The 20947-nt window shown below is 34.8% G+C and overlaps 1 protein-coding gene across 2 annotated transcripts in view; it reads left to right on the forward strand.

The window, feature by feature from the left end:
- LOC150097914 (uncharacterized) overlaps window positions 1–5397 on the forward strand; it is a 156961-nt gene extending 151564 nt beyond the window's left edge. For both annotated transcript variants that reach the window (XM_090405973.1, XM_090405972.1), the window contains exon 5: window positions 890–5397. In XM_090405973.1, coding sequence (XP_090262099.1) covers window positions 890–2937 — 2048 coding nt within the window. In that variant the 3' untranslated portion in view covers window positions 2938–5397. The remainder of the gene's footprint in view (window positions 1–889) is intronic.
- The last annotated feature ends 15550 nt before the right edge of the window (window positions 5398–20947 follow it).

Consider the following 20947-nt stretch of genomic DNA (forward strand, 5'->3'; position numbering starts at 1 on the left):
GCAGATATGAGAGTCCTGAGAAAGATTAGGGGCATGAACAGATGGCATCAATGGCAATATCATATTAAAAATGAGGATATTAGGAAAGAACTTGACATTGTCAGCATTCAGGAATGCGTTAGCAGCTAAGCTCAGGTGTTATGGTCATTTAAACAGAAAGGGCAAGGAAAAATTTGCAGAACAAGTTCTCTGCCAGGTTGGCAGGAAAAGGACCCAGAAGAAGACCAAGATATAGGTGGATTGATACGGTAAAAAGTGCCTTAGACAATAGAAATGTAAGATCTGATAATGTTGGAGTCTTGACAGGTAACAGACTGATTTGGAAGAAAATTGTAGTTAGGAAGTTAGTAATGATGTAAATTTTTCATATAGTACTCTCATATCCTGTACACCCCTTGAGGGTATATATATCAGGAATTTGATGATGATGATGAGACATGCTTTTTTTTCACTTGACTGCTGATACTACTCTTCTTAAACTGCAATACTGTAATTGTAGTGATAAGTACTATTATATTACTGGGACATTCTAGGAGCATCACACACAATGCACTAAACAAAAAATAAACAAACATTATTTAGCACATAATATTAAAACAGAACACAAAGCAAAGCTTGTAAATATTTGCTAACACACCTGGAGAGTTATTTACCTTCATGTTGTAGCACAAGGGAAGATTTGAAATAGGAAATTATTAACTTTTGGATGTAAGAAACATATTCTAATGTAACTAATAAATGGGTCTATATTAGATTGTAATATTTAATAACTGTGTATGTCATAAATATTTTTATTATATATTTGTGTTGACAGGTTTTATGAAATGCATTATTAAAATTATAATTTGTTTTAATTCTACCTTAATTTCTTTTTCATTATTCTTCTCAGGTTTTCATGCTGACAATATTGATGCTGGAGGACCACATCTGCCACATCAGTTTCCACTTGATGATGAGGGAAGTGTGGGTTATTTTGTTGGACATGATCATTTAGAATGTGGGCGCTATACAGAACCTCCTCCACCATATACTTTGTGGAAACCACCTGAATCTTATATCCCTCCTGGTGAAGCACCTCCTCCATATGAAGCTTCTCTGGGAATGACACCAGCATATATAGAAGCAAATGCTAATCATTTCAGAGACAATCCAGTGAATGATATACCCATTGAACGAATACCACATCTTTCATCTAATACGGAAATAATTGAACATGGTAACACTATTACATTACAGTTATCATGTGCTCAAAATACATTAGAAACAAGTCAGGACAGTGTATTAAGAGTAAATTCTGAACCAGTAAATCATAATAGCTGTATTGAAGTTGCCACAATACGTTCCGATGTTCGATATGAAGATGTCCCTCGATACTTGACAAGTACTACTACTATTCTGAAAAGCCAACAGCCTTCTGGTACTATTTTATCTCCTTCAGCTGGAAACATAATTAACGATGTACTTTCAAGTACACTTCCAAGAGATATCTCAACTTATACCATGACAGGTAACACGTCTGTACAGCATTTACCTACTAAGAATACTTTGAATGGACGATTCCAAAATAAGTGTCATTCATATAATGAATTTATGGATCATTGGCATCATCATCTGTTAGCTTTAAAGGCTGCAGTTAGTAAAAGACGTAGTCTTCAAACCCCAGGGCAGTACCAAGATAGCTATTCTCCTGATCCCACTACATGGGCCAGAGAAGGAAGTGAATCATCAAGCAGTTCTAGCCCAACCTCTGAACCTCATCCTCTCAGTGCTAGTAGTAGTGATTCAAGTTCTCCTGAAGGAGAACTGTATAGTCCTCAAGAAATATGGAGATATGGAACTACTATTGGTCTTCCAGCTATGTCAAATAGACAACAAGGAATTCACATAAGTGATGCTAATAAAGCTGATAGCTTACAAAAAAGTAGATCTCTGGATAGAAGTGTGACACAACTTAGAAAATTGTCTATCTCACAAAAAAAGAAACGAAAGGAGAGAAAATCTGAAAGTCAGATTGAATCAAATCCTAATTATAATATCCGAATTCATACTTTATCTCAAAATACCTCATTAACTCCTACAAATGAATCTCACATTCCTGGTATTTATAGAACTGGCCCTACCTGCAATCCTGCCTTTTACAATTCAATACAAAATTTAGAGGGTGAGATATCAGAACAAGTTGATCGTACAGCAGAAGCTATAAATTTGTGTGTTAGACATTCCCACGATAATAGAATGGACATAAAAAAATCTAACATTCCACCTGTTCTCCAAAGAAAAAATAGATTTCGGATGCATCCCACTTTCCTTAGTCTGCCCAGAAGTCCAAGAACACAGTTTTCTTACCAAGAGCCCTCCATTTCTAGGTTAGACAATGTTCAGAATTCTTGTAAATCTGAAATTTGTGAAGAAATTACAGCAGAATCTTCTATACCAACAACAACATATGTCAGTCATACAGAACATTCAAATGGATTACATAGTAACAGCAATCCATGCAGTTCAAATTCAGGTTTGGTGTGTGGTATTAATGCAACTGAGAATGGAGGACATAAATTGAACATTCCTGTTCCTTCACGTGTTGAACAATTTTCAGGTCTTCAGAGACAAGGTATCCCTCGATCTGGCTCTATTTGTTCAGAAACTGGTGAAAGGAGATACCATTGTGGTGTCTGTAGTACTGACATTTCTCCACCACCTCAACCATTAGTAACAGACATCACCTTAGAACAAAGACCCACAGTTTCTCTAAGCAGCACCTGTAGTATTAGCTGTGATACCTCAGTTTCTTATACTACCATTGCCACCATCACTACTACTGCATCTGCTATTACCACTACTACTGCTGCTGCTACTTCTTCAAAGGCTGATATTTGCCAGCCACTATCTCCAGATTGTGATCAGAGTAACATAATAGTGCAACCTCATACAAAGTGAAATCTCTGGTGTTCTATGAGAAATCAAATATTCCTCTGCTGAAGAACCTCAGCTTGTTATCAAAAGTGGGGAAAGTAGATTATATTAATTTTAAAAAAGTGAATGTTATTTTCAATAATATTAAGAGGTTAGATTATCAGAAGCTTTTGTGCTTTTATCATGATACATAGTTCTGCATGATTTCCTTACCAAGGAGCTAAAAAACTGTGGATACATATCAGGAATGTAAATAATTTATCCTTATATACTAGCTAACCAAAATCACTGATATATTCAGTATTTTATAAATAAACCTTAATTTGGACAAAACAATATTATATCTGAGTAACATTAATTCAGATGATATTGCTTTCTTTGCTAAAGGTACATTTTGTTACAGCCACATATTCTTGCATATTAGTCATCACTTTCTATATCTTATTAGATATTATTGGAATTTCATAAATTAGAGTTTTCTATTTTCTAGTTGTAATTTTTGTTATAATTATGCATGCAAAGTATTTAAAATTTACATATATTCTAGATTGTTGTACATCTATATATGGCTGTACATAATCATAGATTGCCTTCACGTATGTAACTATATTCTGCTACTTAGAGAACTAGCTCACAAAAAGAAAAAAAAAAAGACTAATATTAATTTAACGGATATACAACATCAAAATAAACTGTTGGTCAAACACACTTAAAAGGGTAATGTTTTTAAAAAAGGTGTTACACAATAAGTGATTTTTTTTTAGATATGTTAATTATTATTGAAGTTATGATTGTTATATCTTGAAATATATTTACATGTACATAATATTTCCGAATTACTTTTTTCTCTAGAGAATTGCCATAATACTGTTGTATTCATTAAAGGCTTGCCCGAATTTTTCTGTACATGAAAAATGTTACTTTTAAAATATGTTTGTAGGAGTTCTATGAATAACTGCTGAATTTATAATATCTTTTTTATTATTTTATCACCATTCATCTGATTTGAGGAGGATATAAAAGAGATTCATAATCTTTGAAAAGGAGTTCTGTTTGTATATACAGCACACAAGAAATGTTAATTAAAAATAAAATAGGATTTGAAAGAAATTCGGATGATGGAAGGAATTAAATATTGTTTAAATTTGTTGTATAGTAATTTTTAGTTGTATTTCAAGCATTTTACCCGAAACTTTCAGTTTCCATAGCATAATTAAGAAATTATGGTGTACATCTGATTGTGCTTAAATTTAGTTTTGCTTATTGATAATATTTTGTTGGTTACCTTGCACAGCCTTCCTTTATATTGTTTTCATTCTCATGCTGAGAAGTTAAATTACCCAAGAATAAGTGGAGATCCCTGCTCTGGTGACCAATGTAGTTTTTATGCAAATTTCAGTAAACATGGTAATAGCACCATACTGAAGTAAGGAAAATCATCTAGCTTTTTTTTTTTTTTTTGACAACTCTAATAATTAAATTTCCAACCTGGAATCATATTTACAAAAGTTTGAATCCTTGGCAGTATTCAAACCCATAGCCTGTTGACTAAATGGAGGCATTAACTTCTCATTCACTGAGGTCAGCACACAATATTGCTTGCTAATTTTGTAAATTATTATTTATTTTTTATTATATGAAATAGTTCCAATTTTATCTGTTTCTAGGAGATTTCAACCAGACTAGAACATAACTGAAAACTGGAATGCTTAATTTTTGAACCAATCATAATAAAATAAAAATTATTTAAATGGATTATTTTATTATTCCTTTATATTGCTTTACGTACACTGCATCACATGCATGCCAGGGATGTCAGTTGACCGTTATGTTGGAAATCTCCACAAATGACTGTAATCCTGTATAAGAATCAGATTCATTCCTGGAGATTTCCAAATTGTACCATTTGTTGAAACCATTTCATTGTTATCACAGCTGACATTCATAATATATACACTCTTGGTCTTTATGTTTGTATTTTACTTAGTGCAGATGCTAAATTCTTTGTAAATGTTTACAAAAAATTAATAATTCTTAAGACAACTTACCAGTTGAAAGGCCACAAAGAAAAATGTTTGGGCACCTCTGTTCTATGCATTATTGTTTACTTCATCATATAAAAGGAACATCCTGGAAAGAATGGGGAAAGATTGATGCTAGTTTGTTTGCTATAAGATTTTTAAACTAAAAATACATTCCATAGTACTATAAAAATTGTCTTGATTCATTAGCTTTGTGCCAAATAAGATTTTACAGTGTTATAACTGATAATGGCATTAACATGCTCAGGCCACAGAGTTTTTGGTCATATAGCCTTAATTGTACTAATACAGATTTCGTGACAACTAATTGAAGGCATCTATATTTGTAGAAATATCCCAGAATAAAACTACTTAAAATGCAAATGTGACTATAAATCAGTTTGATAACTATTAATCAATAAGGTACTTTACATTTCACTTGAACTCATACACCTAGCAACTATCTCCTCAATTCAGAGCCATATTAATTGCATGTGTGACACACACACACATACATATACAGAATATAGCATGATCACTATCATAGCAAGTTAAACACACTATTTAAGCTTTAGTAATATTTTAAGAGCAGTTTAATGGTTTAGTATACTAATATTTTTATTCACTTTATTACTAAGTAATTTAGTAATTATAGAAATAGTAATTATACATTACATATGAGTAAGATAAATATTAGGTTTGCTATACAGAGTTATGACTTGTTGAAACATTCATGTTGAAACTAAATCTGAAATTAGAGAGCAACTTTGAAACAGAGTACGCATATAAAATGAATAAGTTCTAAATCAAAGTATAAAACTCTTCAGTTAGATTTAATATTAGCATTATCAGGAGTTTGAATACACTTACACACTTAACAGCTGTAGCTATAATGGTGCAATCAGTAGGATGGGCAAGACTGTTTATACTTGTATTGGCCTGTTTTGGGAGGTGGCAGCTTTGAATGTCATTTTTTTTTTTTATCTGCATGTAGTACTTGACTGCTATATTCTTTGTAATTTCTTCTCATCATTACTATATAATCAGCTGAGTATTTCAGTAATCTTAAGAAAGAAGCTTTCAGATTGAAATTTTGATCTATGCAATTGTTAATGCTAAGTCAACAAAATGGTCTTCCGTAATTCTATGTAAAATAAAGTCTGACTGTGATGGAAGATAACTTGTTGCCTCTGTATTAGTAACACTGGGAGAGGGAGCGAAAGCATTTATCTTTGCCCATTAAAAGTGCACCCATATTTGCATTTAATCCTACATGAAAGGAAAATCACTCCTGTTTGTCTTTTATCTTCTTGAGATGTGTAGAAATTTTGTTAAAACCATACTCAGATTAGAGACTAATGTATTAATTAAGATGTGCTTAAGGTTCAAAGCTGTATAACTGAGAGGAGACCTCCACATAGCCTTTAAAGGAATGTGGAGACCCAACCAGGGCTTTTCACCGAATGTCCAATCTTCACCTTCTCGTGGTGCACCCTGTTAGGTATCTACCTGGATACCGAATAAATGAAGATGGGCTGGCAATTTGGGATTTAGCCAACCAAATTGTATTCTTATTGGCATAAACCAAAATACAAAATGATGGTACAACATGACAGAATTTCATGCTGGCTGGGACTCTGCCCGGTTAAACAAAGTCCCCATTGTTTTTGCCAGGGAACCAGGGCAAACAGCATAAAATGCATAAAAGTTAGCTACCGGAACAAATCTGAAAACACACCCCAACTCAATATCACCAGAGTTAAAGATCGGCACTATCAACATAAGAAGCCTGAATGGCAAAGAAATGGAGCTAGCCGAGGAATTAGATAAATACCAGATCAACATAATAGGGGTTACTGAAACAAAAAAGACAAAAAGTGATGAGATCTTTCTGAGCAATAAATACAAAATGTTATATTCAGGCAATGACAATCAAGGAAAAGAAGGAGTAGCCATAGTATTCAACAATAAATACGAGGCTAATCTTCTTGAATGGCAGACAGTCTCAAGTAGAGTGATGTGGGCAAATATCAGAATGGGGAACTGGACAATGAGACTTATTTCTGCCTATGGTCCCACAGAAGGTTGTACTAATGTAGAAGTGGAGGAATTTTTTGAGGCTTTAGAAAAAGCAACTGACACAATGAAAAAGGAAAAGTTGGTCCTTGTTAGGGATCTAAATAGCAGAGTAGGAAATGATTGTGAGAAATACAAAAATATTTTGGGAAAATTTGAAGAAAAGAGCAAAGCTAATAATAATGGCAAATATCCGTTGGATTTCTGCTCAGGACATGGACTGGTTATTACTAACACCATGTTCCAACATAAAAATGTGCACAAATTCACATGGAGAGAAGAGGCTAGGAATAAGAAAAGTCTCATTGACTATGTTATTGTTGATAGTGATGTTTTCTCCCTGGTGCAGGACACCAGAATGTACAGAGGATTTGAAATTGAAAGTGATCACTATTTAGTCTTGAGCAGGATAAAATTGAATTTCATATTGAAAATAATAACATGTAAGAAAGTTTTAAAGTGAATAAAAGTTGAGCAGCTCTCAGATGTGAACTGTAGACTAAAATACACCAAGATTATTGAAGAAAAAATGAAAGAGTTTTTGAACAGCAACCAAACGTTGGAGATTCAGTGGCATGCTTTGAAGAAAACCCTGATTGATTCAGGCAGAGAGGCATGTGGTGAGGTTGTCTGCAAGGATAGAAAAATCAGAACTCCGTGGTGGACACAGGAAGTTAAACAGGCAGTGAAGGAAAAGAAGAAAACATATCAAAAGTTCCTGGCAAATAAGATAACTTGTGCTCTTAGAGAATACGGAGACAAATGTAAGACAGCTAAACACTGCGTAAAACTAGCTAAACAAAAGTTATGGAGATTCAGTGGAGATTCAGTGGCATGCTTTGAAGAAAACCCTGATTGATTCAGGCAGAGAGGCATGTGGTGAGGTTGTCTGCAAGGATAGAAAAATCAGAACTCCGTGGTGGACACAGGAAGTTAAACAGGCAGTGAAGGAAAATAAGAAAACATATCAAAAGTTCCTGGCAAATAAGATAACTTGTGCTCTTAGAGAATACGGAGACAAATGTAAGACAGCTAAACACTGCGTAAAACTAGCTAAACAAAAGTTATGGGAAGACTTTGGCAAGAACATAGAAAATAAATATCAAGAAGGTGGCAAGATATTCTGGAGGTTGTTGAAGAAACTCAGAAATAGAGGAAAGAGTGTTGTAAAAGGAGTTAGAGATGATAAAGGTGACATGAAAACAGGAGAAAAAGATATCCTTGAAGTATGGATTAATTACTTCGAAAAAAATTGCTAAATGAAGCAAGCAGTGATAGCACAGTGTTTAAAAACACCCAACCAGCATACAGGCAGGAATACATATCCTTACTTGAAGTAGAAAAAGCCATCAAAAGCTTAAAATGTGGAAAGGCAGCAGGAGTAGATGATATTTGACCAGAAATGCTGAAGTATGGTGGTATAAGAGTCTTACAGTGGCTGCACTGCATAGTTCAAAAAGCCTGCACAGAGGGACGAATTCCCGACGATTGGAGTAGAGCTCTCATAGTACCTATATATAACAAGGGAAATAAAACTGAATGTGAGAATTACAGAGGTATGTCCCTACTGAGTGATCCTGGTAAGATTTATGCAAGTATACTTGAGAAACGGTTGAGAAGAATTGTGGAAGAAAATCTTGGTGAAGAACTAACTGGATTCAGGCCAAATAGAGACTGTTGGGATCAGATTTCACTTTGCGAAAAATAGTTAAGAAAGCATGGGAATATAACAGAGATCTGTATTTAAGTTTTGTCGATCTGGAAAAGGCATATGACAAGGTGCCAAGAGAGAAGCTATTCAATACGCTACAGTTATATGGTGTCAATGGGGGCATTATATCAAGCAGTACTTTGTTTTTATTTGAGTTGTATGTCAGCAGTTAGAATGGAAGGAAGTACAGTAAGATGGTTTAATGTTAAATCTGATGTTAGACAAGAATGTACATTATCCCCTCTTTTATTCATTACTATATGGATCACATTATGAAGGAAAGTGGTATTAAACCTGATATCAAAATTGGAGATGTTCATGTCAGCCCTTTGTTTTATGCAGACGATGTGATACTTCTAAATAAATCCACTACAAGTCTGCAAGATTCCCTGACTATATTGAATAACTATTGTAATAGATATGGTATGAAGGTCAGCAATAACAAGACAGCGACAATGAAAATAGGTAGAATCATTGAAAATGTCAACTGCGTTGTGAATGGAGAACCTATAGAACTAGTAAAACATTTTGGCTACTTAGGTGCGATTTTTAGTGAAGATGGTAAATTATTATTATTATTATTATTATTACCACGGGCTACTCCAGGAGTCCTTAGACTCATCGAGGGAGGCCCTAAACATCATGTTCACACAGCTGTTCAACATTCTCACAGTATCTATCATACCTTGCCTTGAACTCGCTCACTGTCATAGCACCCACAACAGACTCTGGCAGCTTATTCCACTCATTTACCACTCTAAAAGTAAAGAACCCAGCTCTAACACCCCTGCTAACCACGCTCTTGCCCAGCTTCCATGGGTGTCCCCTAGTTCTCCCACCACCAGTCCTGATCTCAAAAATATCATCTGAATTAATCCTATAGAATCCTTTTAGCAATTTGAATGTCTCAATCATATCTCCCCTTTTTCGCCTATCAACTAGTTTCTGCAACCCACAAATCTTCAACCTGTTCTCATATGGTTCATTCCATAGACCTGCTATCATCTTAGTCACTCGCCTCTGGATCCTCTCAACCTCCTCCCCATCAAGAAGGAACCGAGGTGACCAAATCTGGGCACAGTAGTCGAGATGAGGTCTTATCAGGGCTCGGTACAGAGGTACAATAACTTGTTTTTCTCTGCTCGTCAAGGTATTTTTCAACAACCAAGTGAGTTGATGAGCTGATTTAGCTACTTTCGCAATGTGCCCCCTAAACTTCATCTCCCTATCCACCAACACTCCCAAGTCCCTGGCCTCATCAATCTCTTGTACTCCAAGAGATTGATGAGTCCCTAGCCTCATCAATCCCTTGGAGTACAGTTCCACCAATGTGGTATACTGCTGCTAATCTTTTCACTCCGAAATGCATAACCTTACATTTTGTCACATTAAATTGACATCCATTCTCCTTAGTCCAGAACTCCAATCTATCTAAGTCATCTTGCAAGACTTTGACATCTTCTGCATTCACTATCGCCCTACCCAACTTTGCATCATCAGCGAACAAATGAACTGTCCCACTTAGATCATTCCCTATATCGTTAATGAACAGATTAAACAGATTCCTGGTAAGGAAAGAGATAGTAATGTATCCTTTGTTGATGTTAGGAAGGAAGATGGTTTCCAAGCTGGTTTGAAAGAAGTTTGAAATTAAAAGAGGTTTGAAATTAAATATGGAAATAGACAACAGAATCAACAAAGCTGTAATGGTAGGAAGTCAGTTGAATAAATTCATATGGAATAAGAGAGAAATTAGTTGGAATACTAAATTAGCTGTATACAAGACGGTATTCAAACCAGTTTTAACTTATGGAAATGAGAGCTCGGTCAGAAGTAAAACACTTGACCAAAGACTAGAGACTGCAGATATGAGAGTCCTGAGAAAGATTAGGGGCATGAACAGATGGCATCAATGGCAATATCATATTAAAAATGAGGATATTAGGAAAGAACTTGACATTGTCAGCATTCAGGAATGCGTTAGCAGCTAAGCGCTCAGGTGGTATGGTCATTTAAACAGAAAGGGCGAGGAAAAATTTGCAGAACAAGTTCTCTGCCAAGTTGGCAGGAAAAGGACCCAGAAGAAGACCAAGATATAGTTGGATTGATACGGTAAAAAGTGCCTTAGACAATAGAAATGTAAGATCTGATAATGTTGGAGTCTTGACAAGTTACAGATTGATTTGGAGGAAAATTGTAAATATGAAGTTGGTAATGATGTAAATTTTTCAGTAGTACTATGAAAAGTTTCCTGTACATGGCAGGAATTTGATGATGATGTATTAATTCTTAATAGTTTTAATGAAACATGTGCATTTAGACATACTAAAATAACTTGCATGGCTTACATATGTAACAAAAATTAGACAAACAAAAATATAATTTTATTTTAAAACTCCAGTTTATTTCATCCAATGTTACATGGACACTTTCACGGAGACAGGCCATTAACTACATTCAACAGAATTCTTCACAAATTCAATCTATGTGCTTCTTTCAAACCAGCTTGGAAACCATCTTCCTTCCTAACATCAACAAAGGATACATTACTATCTCTTTCCTTACCAGGAATCTATGAAGTACTCTGCTCATGTCATCTTTGCTATTTTGGACAGACTGGCCATTCTGCCTTGATTAGAATTAAAGAACATCAATATGATATTACATTTTTTGAATCTGACAAGTCTGGTGTTGCTTCGCATGCTAAGCACAGAGTCCTTTGAAACCACACAAAACTTTTCATTCTAGCAAGTTCAAATCGATTGTCTTTTCCTTGAAATGTGAAACGCTAAGAAATCATCACACCTGAACTGATCACAGACTGATTGCAATATTCAATTTTTGGAAAGTGTTCAGTGTTAATTGTTCATGATTATTTTTTAATTGTGGTAGTAATTATTTTAAATAATTTTTATGTACACAATTTTCTATAATTGTTCTTTTGAACGCTAATAGTGTAATATCACATACTTCAGTTGCGACTGAGACATGAGCTATTATATGCCTGATTTATGACTCATTATTGTGATTTATGTTCTGAATGTAGTTAATGGTCTGCCTCCCTGATGATGTCCATGTAACATTGGATGAAAAATAATGGAGTTTTTGAATAAAATTCTATATAATTTTTGTTACATATATAAGCCAGGAAATTTTATTATGTAATAATTCTTGTAATGCGAATTGGATGTAGTCTCAAGAATGCTATAGTTTTTTTTTAAGCTTCTGTGAGCAGGAGATTTGTCTGTGTGGGTGGTTTTCAATAAAACAGTGCTTGTGAGAGAGCTGTTTGATTTTATAATTAATTTTAACTTTAACTAAGTACTTGATTGAAAGATACTATAGGATCAGTTGAGGTAGTTAATTTTAATATGGAGATAGAAACTCTTAATTTTGAACAATATAAAGACCTTATTTAAAATGACACTTCTATAACAAGAGACCAGATAGATCATGTCACTAGACAAGTATGTGACAGTATATCTGCACTACATATTGTATTTCACTGAGTTGAGAGCATTTGTCTCAAAAGCTTCCATATAGTGATTGTGCTATGCAGTTGATTAAGAATCCATTAGTTCTTTCACCACTGCCACTCCCCAGAAAAGCTGCTTAATCTCTCTCTCTCTCTCTTGTGGGTTGTATATATTCATCCATGTGTTCAATTGGACATCAATAGATGCCCAATGATGTGCCACACCAGTTCTTGCCATGTGGTCCTGCTGTATGCTTTCTGGAGGCTTCAACTCTCTGAAGATCCAGACACACCATCCATCCATGTCATTGACAGTCTATCTCTTCCTCTTTTTCCTGATTACTGATTAATCACAATTGAACATCACTGATTAATTTTAATAAAATATCAATAATGAATAGCAGGTGAATTTTTAGGGAAGGGAGTTGTCTATGATATGTAGGTTTACCATATATCTAGTACTGTCCAGGATTCATAATTTTCTTCACTATAGTACTTACATTTTATTTGTTTAGTATGGCTATTCACAGCTAGTTATAAAATCAGTTTTTACCCAAGTCGTGAATTGTGCAAATTAGTTTGGTTTACTATTTGGTTTTGAGGTATTTATTCTGTTTGATTTCATATTTTGTATCTTAAGTTTTTTTTTTTATATTTTATTTTATTTATTTTTATACTTTTATTTGTTTATTTGTGATCTTTTATTAAAAATTATGGTTTATCCATAAAATGGCATTACAAACTACAAAAAAAAAAAAAAAAAGTTTTTGCACTAAAGTCAAACAGTCATATGCACCATTCTATTTGTAACAGTGAATTTTCCCCAGACAGGAAGTAAAATCTTGGCCAACTATCCCCTGTGCTCAGCAAGTGTCTGGTATTAACTCATACCAATTATGGCAAGGCTGTTGATATAGCATCCTGCAAATAAGCCTTGGAAATTTGAAGAAAGTATCAAATAATAAAAATATTCAGATTTTTTTATGCTATATTTTATGTCATAAGAAAGTGCTGTAGTTAATACTGTCACATACCATTAAAAAAGTGTAAAGTGAAAGAATAAAAGGCAGTCTAGAGTTTATATTATCAAAAATTGCATGTTAACTTTGCACTAGCAGTATTAAGAATTTAATGATTATTTCTGGTAATTATCTAATTAATGTACATGAACGAGTGGTGTGGAATTTGTGGATGTGTGGAGTGAGTGATGGGCGAAAGGATCTATATAAGATGGATGGCTTGCATTTGAATGGTTACGGTGTAAGAAGACTTGAGAAAGCGTTGCTGAATGTAGTGGATTTGCAAATTCAGTGAAACTAGATTTGTTAAGGGGGGGGAGTAGATATACAGTCCTTATGGAGGCAGTTGAATGTAAGAATGAATATAATATGCCAGAGCAAATAAGGACAACAAATCCGAGTGGGATAGTTAATATAAGGCATCAAGGTAGGGTTGGGGCTAATGGGGGTCTTAAATTCATGTACACTAATACTAGGAGTATTAGGAACAAGAAGGAAGAGTTTTTGGCCATGGTTGGCACTTCCAGACCACAAGTTATAGGTATTAGTGAAACATGGCTGACTGTAGATGATATAACTAGTGGGATTGAATGTGATGGGTATAGTGTATTCAGGAATGACAGAGAGAATAAAATGGGGGAGGAGTATTGTTGATGAGCTCCAGCCAAGGAGAATAGAAGTTGAATTGCAGGATAGAGAAAAGAGCACATTTGAGGCCATTTGGTGTGAGATTGTGGCTAGCAGAACTAAATATACAATTGGGTGCTGCTATAGACCAGGTGATGGAAAAGATGGTGGTGACAGTATGCACAAGCAAATAGAAGAAATGGGTGGAAGGAGGGTGATTATTATGGGAGATTTCAACTATGGTCGCATTGATTTCTGCATTCATTTCTGCAAGTATATCATTGCAGAAATGAATAAACCAGTAGATTATATGGGAATTGTGGTTAATGAAGCGGAGGTGAGTAGTCTATTGCATAACCTCAATGTCAATACATCTGTGGGATTGGATGGTATACCAGCTCGTGTTGTACGAGAAGCAGCTAAAGAATTGTCAGTACCCTTGGCCATTTTGTTTAATTTGAGTCTCGGGTCTGGGTTAGTCCCGAGCGGGTGGAAAGAGGGGAAAATAGTTCCACTGCATAAAGGTGGTTCCAAGACTGCTGTTGTAAATTACCGACCGATTAGCATATCAGGAATCATTGTCAAGGTCTTAGAGAAATTAGTCAAGAAAAGAATACAAGATTGGATAGATGAAAATGGGATATTGTATGGGGGACAACATGGTTTTGTGAAGGGTAGATCATGCCTCAGTAACTTGCTCACGTTTTATAACACAGTGACGGCTGAACTGGATAGGGGTAATGGGTTTACAGTGATACTACTGGACCTTGCCAAGGCCTTTGATAGGATACCACATGGAACCCTAATCAGTAAACTGGAGCAGATGGGTATAGATATAGGGTTGGTGAGATGGATAGGAGGGTGGTTGAAGGAGAGATATCAAAGAGTGGTTTATTCAGGAGTGGAGTCTAAAAGACGTCTTGTGACTAGTGGAGTGCCACAGGGCTCTGTTCTTGGACCACTGCTTTTCAATTTGTTCATCAATGATATTGGAAAGGATCTGAGAGGAAGTGTTCACTTGTTTGCTGATGATGCAAAGTTGGGTAGAGCAATTGTGAGTGCACAGGATGTCAAAATTTTACAGGATGATTTGGATAGTTTGGAGGACTGGGCTAGGAAAAATGGATGTCAATTTAATGTGTCAAAGTGTAAGGTTATGCACTTTGGGGTGAAAAGAATAGCAGCAGTATATCACATTGGTGGAACCATACTCCAGGAGATTGATGAGGCCAGGGATTTGGGAGTGTTGGTGGATAGGGAGTTGAAGTTTAGGGGGCACATTGCAAAAGTAACTAAAACAGCTCACCAAATCACTTGGCTTCTGAAAAATACTTTAACATGCAGAGATGAACAAGTTGTTGTTCCTCTGTATCGAGGCCTTGATAAGACCCCATCTGGACTTCTGTGCCCAGTTATGGGCACCAGGGTTTCTTCGTGATGGTGAGGAAGTGGAGAGGGTCCAGAGACGAGTGACCAAGATGATAGCAGGTCTGTGGAATGAACCTAATGAGAATAGGTTGAAGATTTGTGGGTTGCAGAAATTGGACGATAGGCGAAGGAGGGGTGATATGATTGAGACATTCAAATTACTGAAGGGTTTTTATAAGATTGATCCAGAAGATATTTTTGAAAATATGACTGGTGGAGGGAGGACTAGGGGCCATGCATGGAAGCTGGGCAAGAGCGTGGTTGACAAGGGTGTTAGAGCTAGGTTCTTTACTTGGAGAGTGGTAAATGAGTGGAATAAGCTTCCAGAATCTGTTGTGGGTGCTATGACCGTGAATGAGTTCAAGACAAGGTATGATAGATACTGTGTGGATGTTGAATAGTTGTTCTTGACATGATGTTAGGGCCTCCCTCGATGAGTCTGTCGACTCCTTGGAGTTTCCCGGAACAATAATAATAATTAAATAATTAGTATTACAAAATTTTTGATTATGGATAATTAGTCATAAATATGATATTTGTTCCATACTTCAAAAAACTCGGAACATTCTGTACTGAATAGAGCATAACTGAAACTAACGATAGTTGAGAAACAACAAATCGCTGATTGAATTCTTAGTCTTCTTAACAGCTGATGACACAGCACAGCAGTTTTTTTATTTTATTATTTTATTGAAGCAAAATTTAAGAAAAGCAGTGTGATTTGTAAAAGTCAGCAGATATTTTATTTTTTGCAATTCTTTTAGCGATACAGACAACTTCCACCCTATTAAAAAACTAATCACCTATTTCATCTTTTTTGCATTTTACAATTACCTAAAAGAGGTAAGTTTAAATCAGCTAAAGTTATGGAAGATTTACTGTATATTCCGTTATACTCAAATGGCATCTATCCCACCACATGAAAGTAAGTTTAGAACTTTTTTTTTTGTTCCAACAAACAGGAGGGGCCTGCCATTATTAGATTATAGCATGAACTCTGTATGTTCTAATACTATTAAAACTAGAATTATTGTACATATGAGATATGTTAGTTAAATTACTTAAGATTGCCAATGCAGCAATTTATTAAAAAAAAAAAAAAAAACAGTCTCATATTAGGTTGCAAGGGCTTTCTCCTTTAAGTCAGGTAGTGGGAATAATGTTCTGATTCCTGAAAATTTCATGGAGTACGAAGTGTGACTACTATTAAGGAAAATGTTTTTATTCTGTAGGAAAAAAGTACATGATACTGTTAAATACTATTAGGAAATTCATCTCGATCCTGAAATTGACTAATCATCAATCTCTACACACACACAGTATTGAAACCATTGTTTCTCTTTACATAATTTAGACTGATCCAGTCCTTTATGGTGTGTGTGTGATAATGTCATTCCACTCATTTCTTTCCTATGATAAATTTTTCAGAGATTTTCATGTTTTGCAAACATGGCCATGTTTCTTTTTCCTGTACGTTCTTTATTACGTTCATTTTGCATACATCTTCTCCAAAACCTCATCACTCCCCTTCTTTTGGAGTCATGTCTTCAGTACTCTGTCTGTCTACCTGTCTAAAGTTTTGTTCCTTCTAATACCTTCCTTGTTTAATGTCCATGTTTGTGCTCCATAGAAAAAAGGTAGACCGTATAAGCCATTTAATCGTCTAATAACAGTTTTTTTTCTTGCTTATTTCTCTTGATGTTAGTATGGATTTTCATTCTATTAAAAATTGACTTTGTAATCGCTATTCTTCTAATCTTTCTTTTGAATCTTCTCTGATTAGATCCTCCAAGTATAGGATTTGATATGCTTTGTAATTTTGTTTTCCACTTTAATTTTTAACTTCGATATGTGTTGTTCTCTACTTACTATTGTAAATGTAGTTTTTTGGGAATTAAATGTAAGCCTTATTTTTTACTTTGTGCATTTATTTGCCGTATTAACTTTTACAGGTCTTTCCATCAGTAATCATTAAAACAGTGAAGATTATATTTCTTTATCTTAGTTGCACTTTCTCTAGTTCTTCACTGCAGAGATTGAACAGAAGAGGATAAAGCAAAAATCCTGTGCAATACATTTCTGTATTTGGAAAGTTTCTCACAGTTCCTTTACTATAATCTGATATCAGCATTGTCTTTCCTGTGTTTAGATCAATTTAAAATGAACACAATCAAATGCTTTATTGTAATTTATAAAATGAAGATGAAAACAACTTTCTTCATTTCCAAGTTTCTTTCTACTTTTACATTTCATGCGACATTGAATATCTTCATCTCTTTTCAATATTCCATCTAGTAATTCATAACAGTTTTGCTATATAGCCCATTGCTTAATAACAACATAATGTTAAGTATTACCTAATTTGCTTCATTTTCTTCTAGAACTTAGCATGTCATCTTGAATACTTTTTATGTTAGTTTATTACACAGCTCTTAGTCTTTCATCTTTCAGTGTTAGAGGATGTACTTCAGAACTCTGCTATTACTTTTCCTCTTTTCTTCTTCAAAAAAGATCTAAAATGTATTCCACCCACTTTTTCTGGATTATTCTGGTTTCAAATAATATTGCCCCATCATTGCTCTTGATTAAAAAAAGGTCTCTGAATTATTATCATTTATTGTTATTACTAGTATTATTAGCATTTCCAGTTTGTTATATTTCCAGGCTTCTCTGTCTTTGTACTGATTATTATGCTAGTTTTCTTTGGATTCTCAGCATTCTTTCTTTATTGTTTTCTTTAAAGTTTGTATTCTGGTTCATTTTTTGCTTGTCTTTTTCCCAATAGACAACATATATATTCATTCAGCTACAGTTTTCTTCTATTCTCAGTCTACTCTGCAATATCTTGAAGAATCTCCTTGAAAAAATGTTCTATCCCTTTTCTTCTATTCTCAATCTACTCTGCAACATCTTGAAGAATCTCCTTGAAAAAATGTTCTATCCCTTTTTTGTCTTCAGTTCATCACCTAGTTTCTATTTCATGATCTCAGTGAAATTTTTTTGAGGTATTCAAAATAATTTTGAATTTTTGTTGTATGTAAATTATTTTCATACAACAAAATGATGACACAAACATCAAATCCTGACAAATTGCAAATTGACTAATCCTGTTATTATTATTACGTGACACCTCCACAGAGTCCAAAGACTCATTGAGGGAGGGCACCTATTCTACAACTCTGTCTCCACCAACTACAACTACATTATCACTAGCATTTCCACAGATAATTACAAGCATCCATACCCATGGCAGGATATGAACCCACAGCCTTTTGGCTGGAGAACAGATACACGAATCACTTGACCAACCAGGCTGGTTATAGATTAAGCCATATAATCCTTTTCTCCTAATTTTAAAGTTACTATCCCAAGGCCTATATATTTGGTGTTTCACTATGCTGCATACTTGAAAACTAAATTTTCTTTATATATATTTATTAACAAAGCATATATATATATATATAGAGAGAGAGAGAGAGATAACATATAGTGATAATGACCCTTCTGCTCACTCTCTCATACTCATTCAAAAACTGAAACCATTAGGTCAAATGCATTGACTAGTTTACAAAATATCTGCAGAGGCAGAAGTTAACATTTATTCAATCAAAGAATCAAATAGACAACAGAAATTAAGTGTAGGAAAGCTTGGCTAATTTTGTTCTTGAAACTCAAAACATGTATTCCATAGCAATCCTAGTGTTTTGAGTTCTTTAGCAGCAGAGACATCGTGAGGAATTTTGGTGCCTATGGCCAGGAAAGAAAATTGCACTGTTCTAAAAAAAAAAAAAAAAATTTAAAATCTCAATTTCTGCGCCTATGGCCACGGCCACATTGGCCATAGCTTCACTACGCCTCTGTTTAGCAGCAACAAATTTCCTTGCACACATTTACTGAAGAAATTGACAACTCATACCTTAATGCAAGCATATTCTGTTTCTATTTAAAGCAATACCAAAAACATTTTAACAGTATTTCATAAGTTTGGGCTATCCAGCAATAGGAATGTTCTTGAGTTGAGCTGTCAGTTCCATAAATACAGAGAAAAGCTTTCTTTCCAATCTTATAACAAACAGACTTTACGATAGTCAAAATACATTAACTTCTCAAAAAGAATTTAAATGATAAGGAATCCATTGAAAATCTCCATTCATTCATTCATTACATTTATTTTCATTTTCTTAACGGGAATTATTTGCAACTCTCCCTTTCCCTCTCCTATATCAGTTCCTATCTTTCAACGTTTATCGCTCTTTAGCTACTCTTTTTGTCATGTCCATCAGCTGTTTTTACAGTAGAGCCTACATTGTTCTCCATGATTTGTGATTGTGTGAATGATGCCACAATAGCCAGGCATTGCAAACAACAAGGAACAATTCAGTAATGGCAGATAGGATAGGATACATTTATTGCAGTCAGGGCCTCATTATTTTCAAGAGGCTACTCTCTCTCCACTAATGAAATCTCAAAAGAATGAAACCAGTTTGGGAAGTGATTCTTACAATACAATAATGAATGTTCATACATGTCCTATGGAGGGCATTTATTTACAATGCATCACGCAACACAGAAGTTGGTTGCTTTCTATAAATGATATAGTCTTCATATCTTAGCTTATCTAAGGTACTTCATACAAACTTGTGTATTCTGGAAAAACAAGAATCCAATTTCTTGTTTTACATATTAAAAAAGACCTCCAGTGAGTTAGGCACTCATCGAAAGAGGCGATACCAGCTGTCATATCTGTTAATGAATTCATTCACACTAAGTTTGCACTTACTACATCCAGTGGCAATCCATTCCAATCATGAATCTATGAGAGAAAAATCTAGCCCTTACCTCCCACCCTTCATAAAATGAAAAATTCCATCTGCTGAAATCCTGTGTGACCCTTTCCAAAGTTTGTAAATCTCAATCATATTGCCCCTCTTTTTGCTGATACATTCTTTCCACTCTTGTAGAATTTCTGAGACTCAAATTATATAGCCTGGTCAAAGGAACAGCCACTTCACCTGAACACTTTTAGCATCAGTGCTGATATCCCATCAGTCCCTATTGCAGAATTTTTATTCAGTTTCTGCAACAACTCAAGTACCTCCTTATACACCTGAGTTTTTTTTTTATCCAGCGAAGAGGTATCATTGAGATCAGTATCTCATACACTATGTTGATAGCTGTTAGCAAAATGGCCACTCATTAGTTGAACAATCTCTTCTGCATCACTAATCCTCATAATCTACATAAATCAGTCATCTTTCATACTCTTTCTTGCAGCATAACAATAGAATTCTTTTGTTGGAAGTTTTTTTTTTTTGTTTTTTTTCCTCAACTTGGTTAGACTATTATGAATTTAGTTTAATCCTTTATCCAAGTGTAAGCAAACAAAGTTTGCACCTGAAGTATCTTCAGGACTGAGACAAGTGGTAAAGGTGGAACAAGCTCTCATCACTCCTTGTCTCAGTATCTCCCATAATGCAAAACACATCTCCTTGTGGACATGTATAATGCTATGCATTAAGGGAAGGGCCACTACCCAAACCGGTTTCAACATTTATTGAGGTCTCGTCAGTGGGAGCCAGACCTAGAAGTGGTGATGCTAAGGCAGAAACAATGGAGAAGTCATACTTACCTATATGAGTTGCCGAAAAGTGTACCACCTTATTATTAAATTTACCTC

This window comes from Typopeltis vanoorti, chromosome 16 (assembly GCF_054136105.1).
Source record: "Typopeltis vanoorti isolate ZY-2024b chromosome 16, IOZ_Tvanoo_1.0, whole genome shotgun sequence".
Lineage (NCBI taxonomy): Eukaryota > Metazoa > Arthropoda > Arachnida > Uropygi > Thelyphonidae > Typopeltis > Typopeltis vanoorti.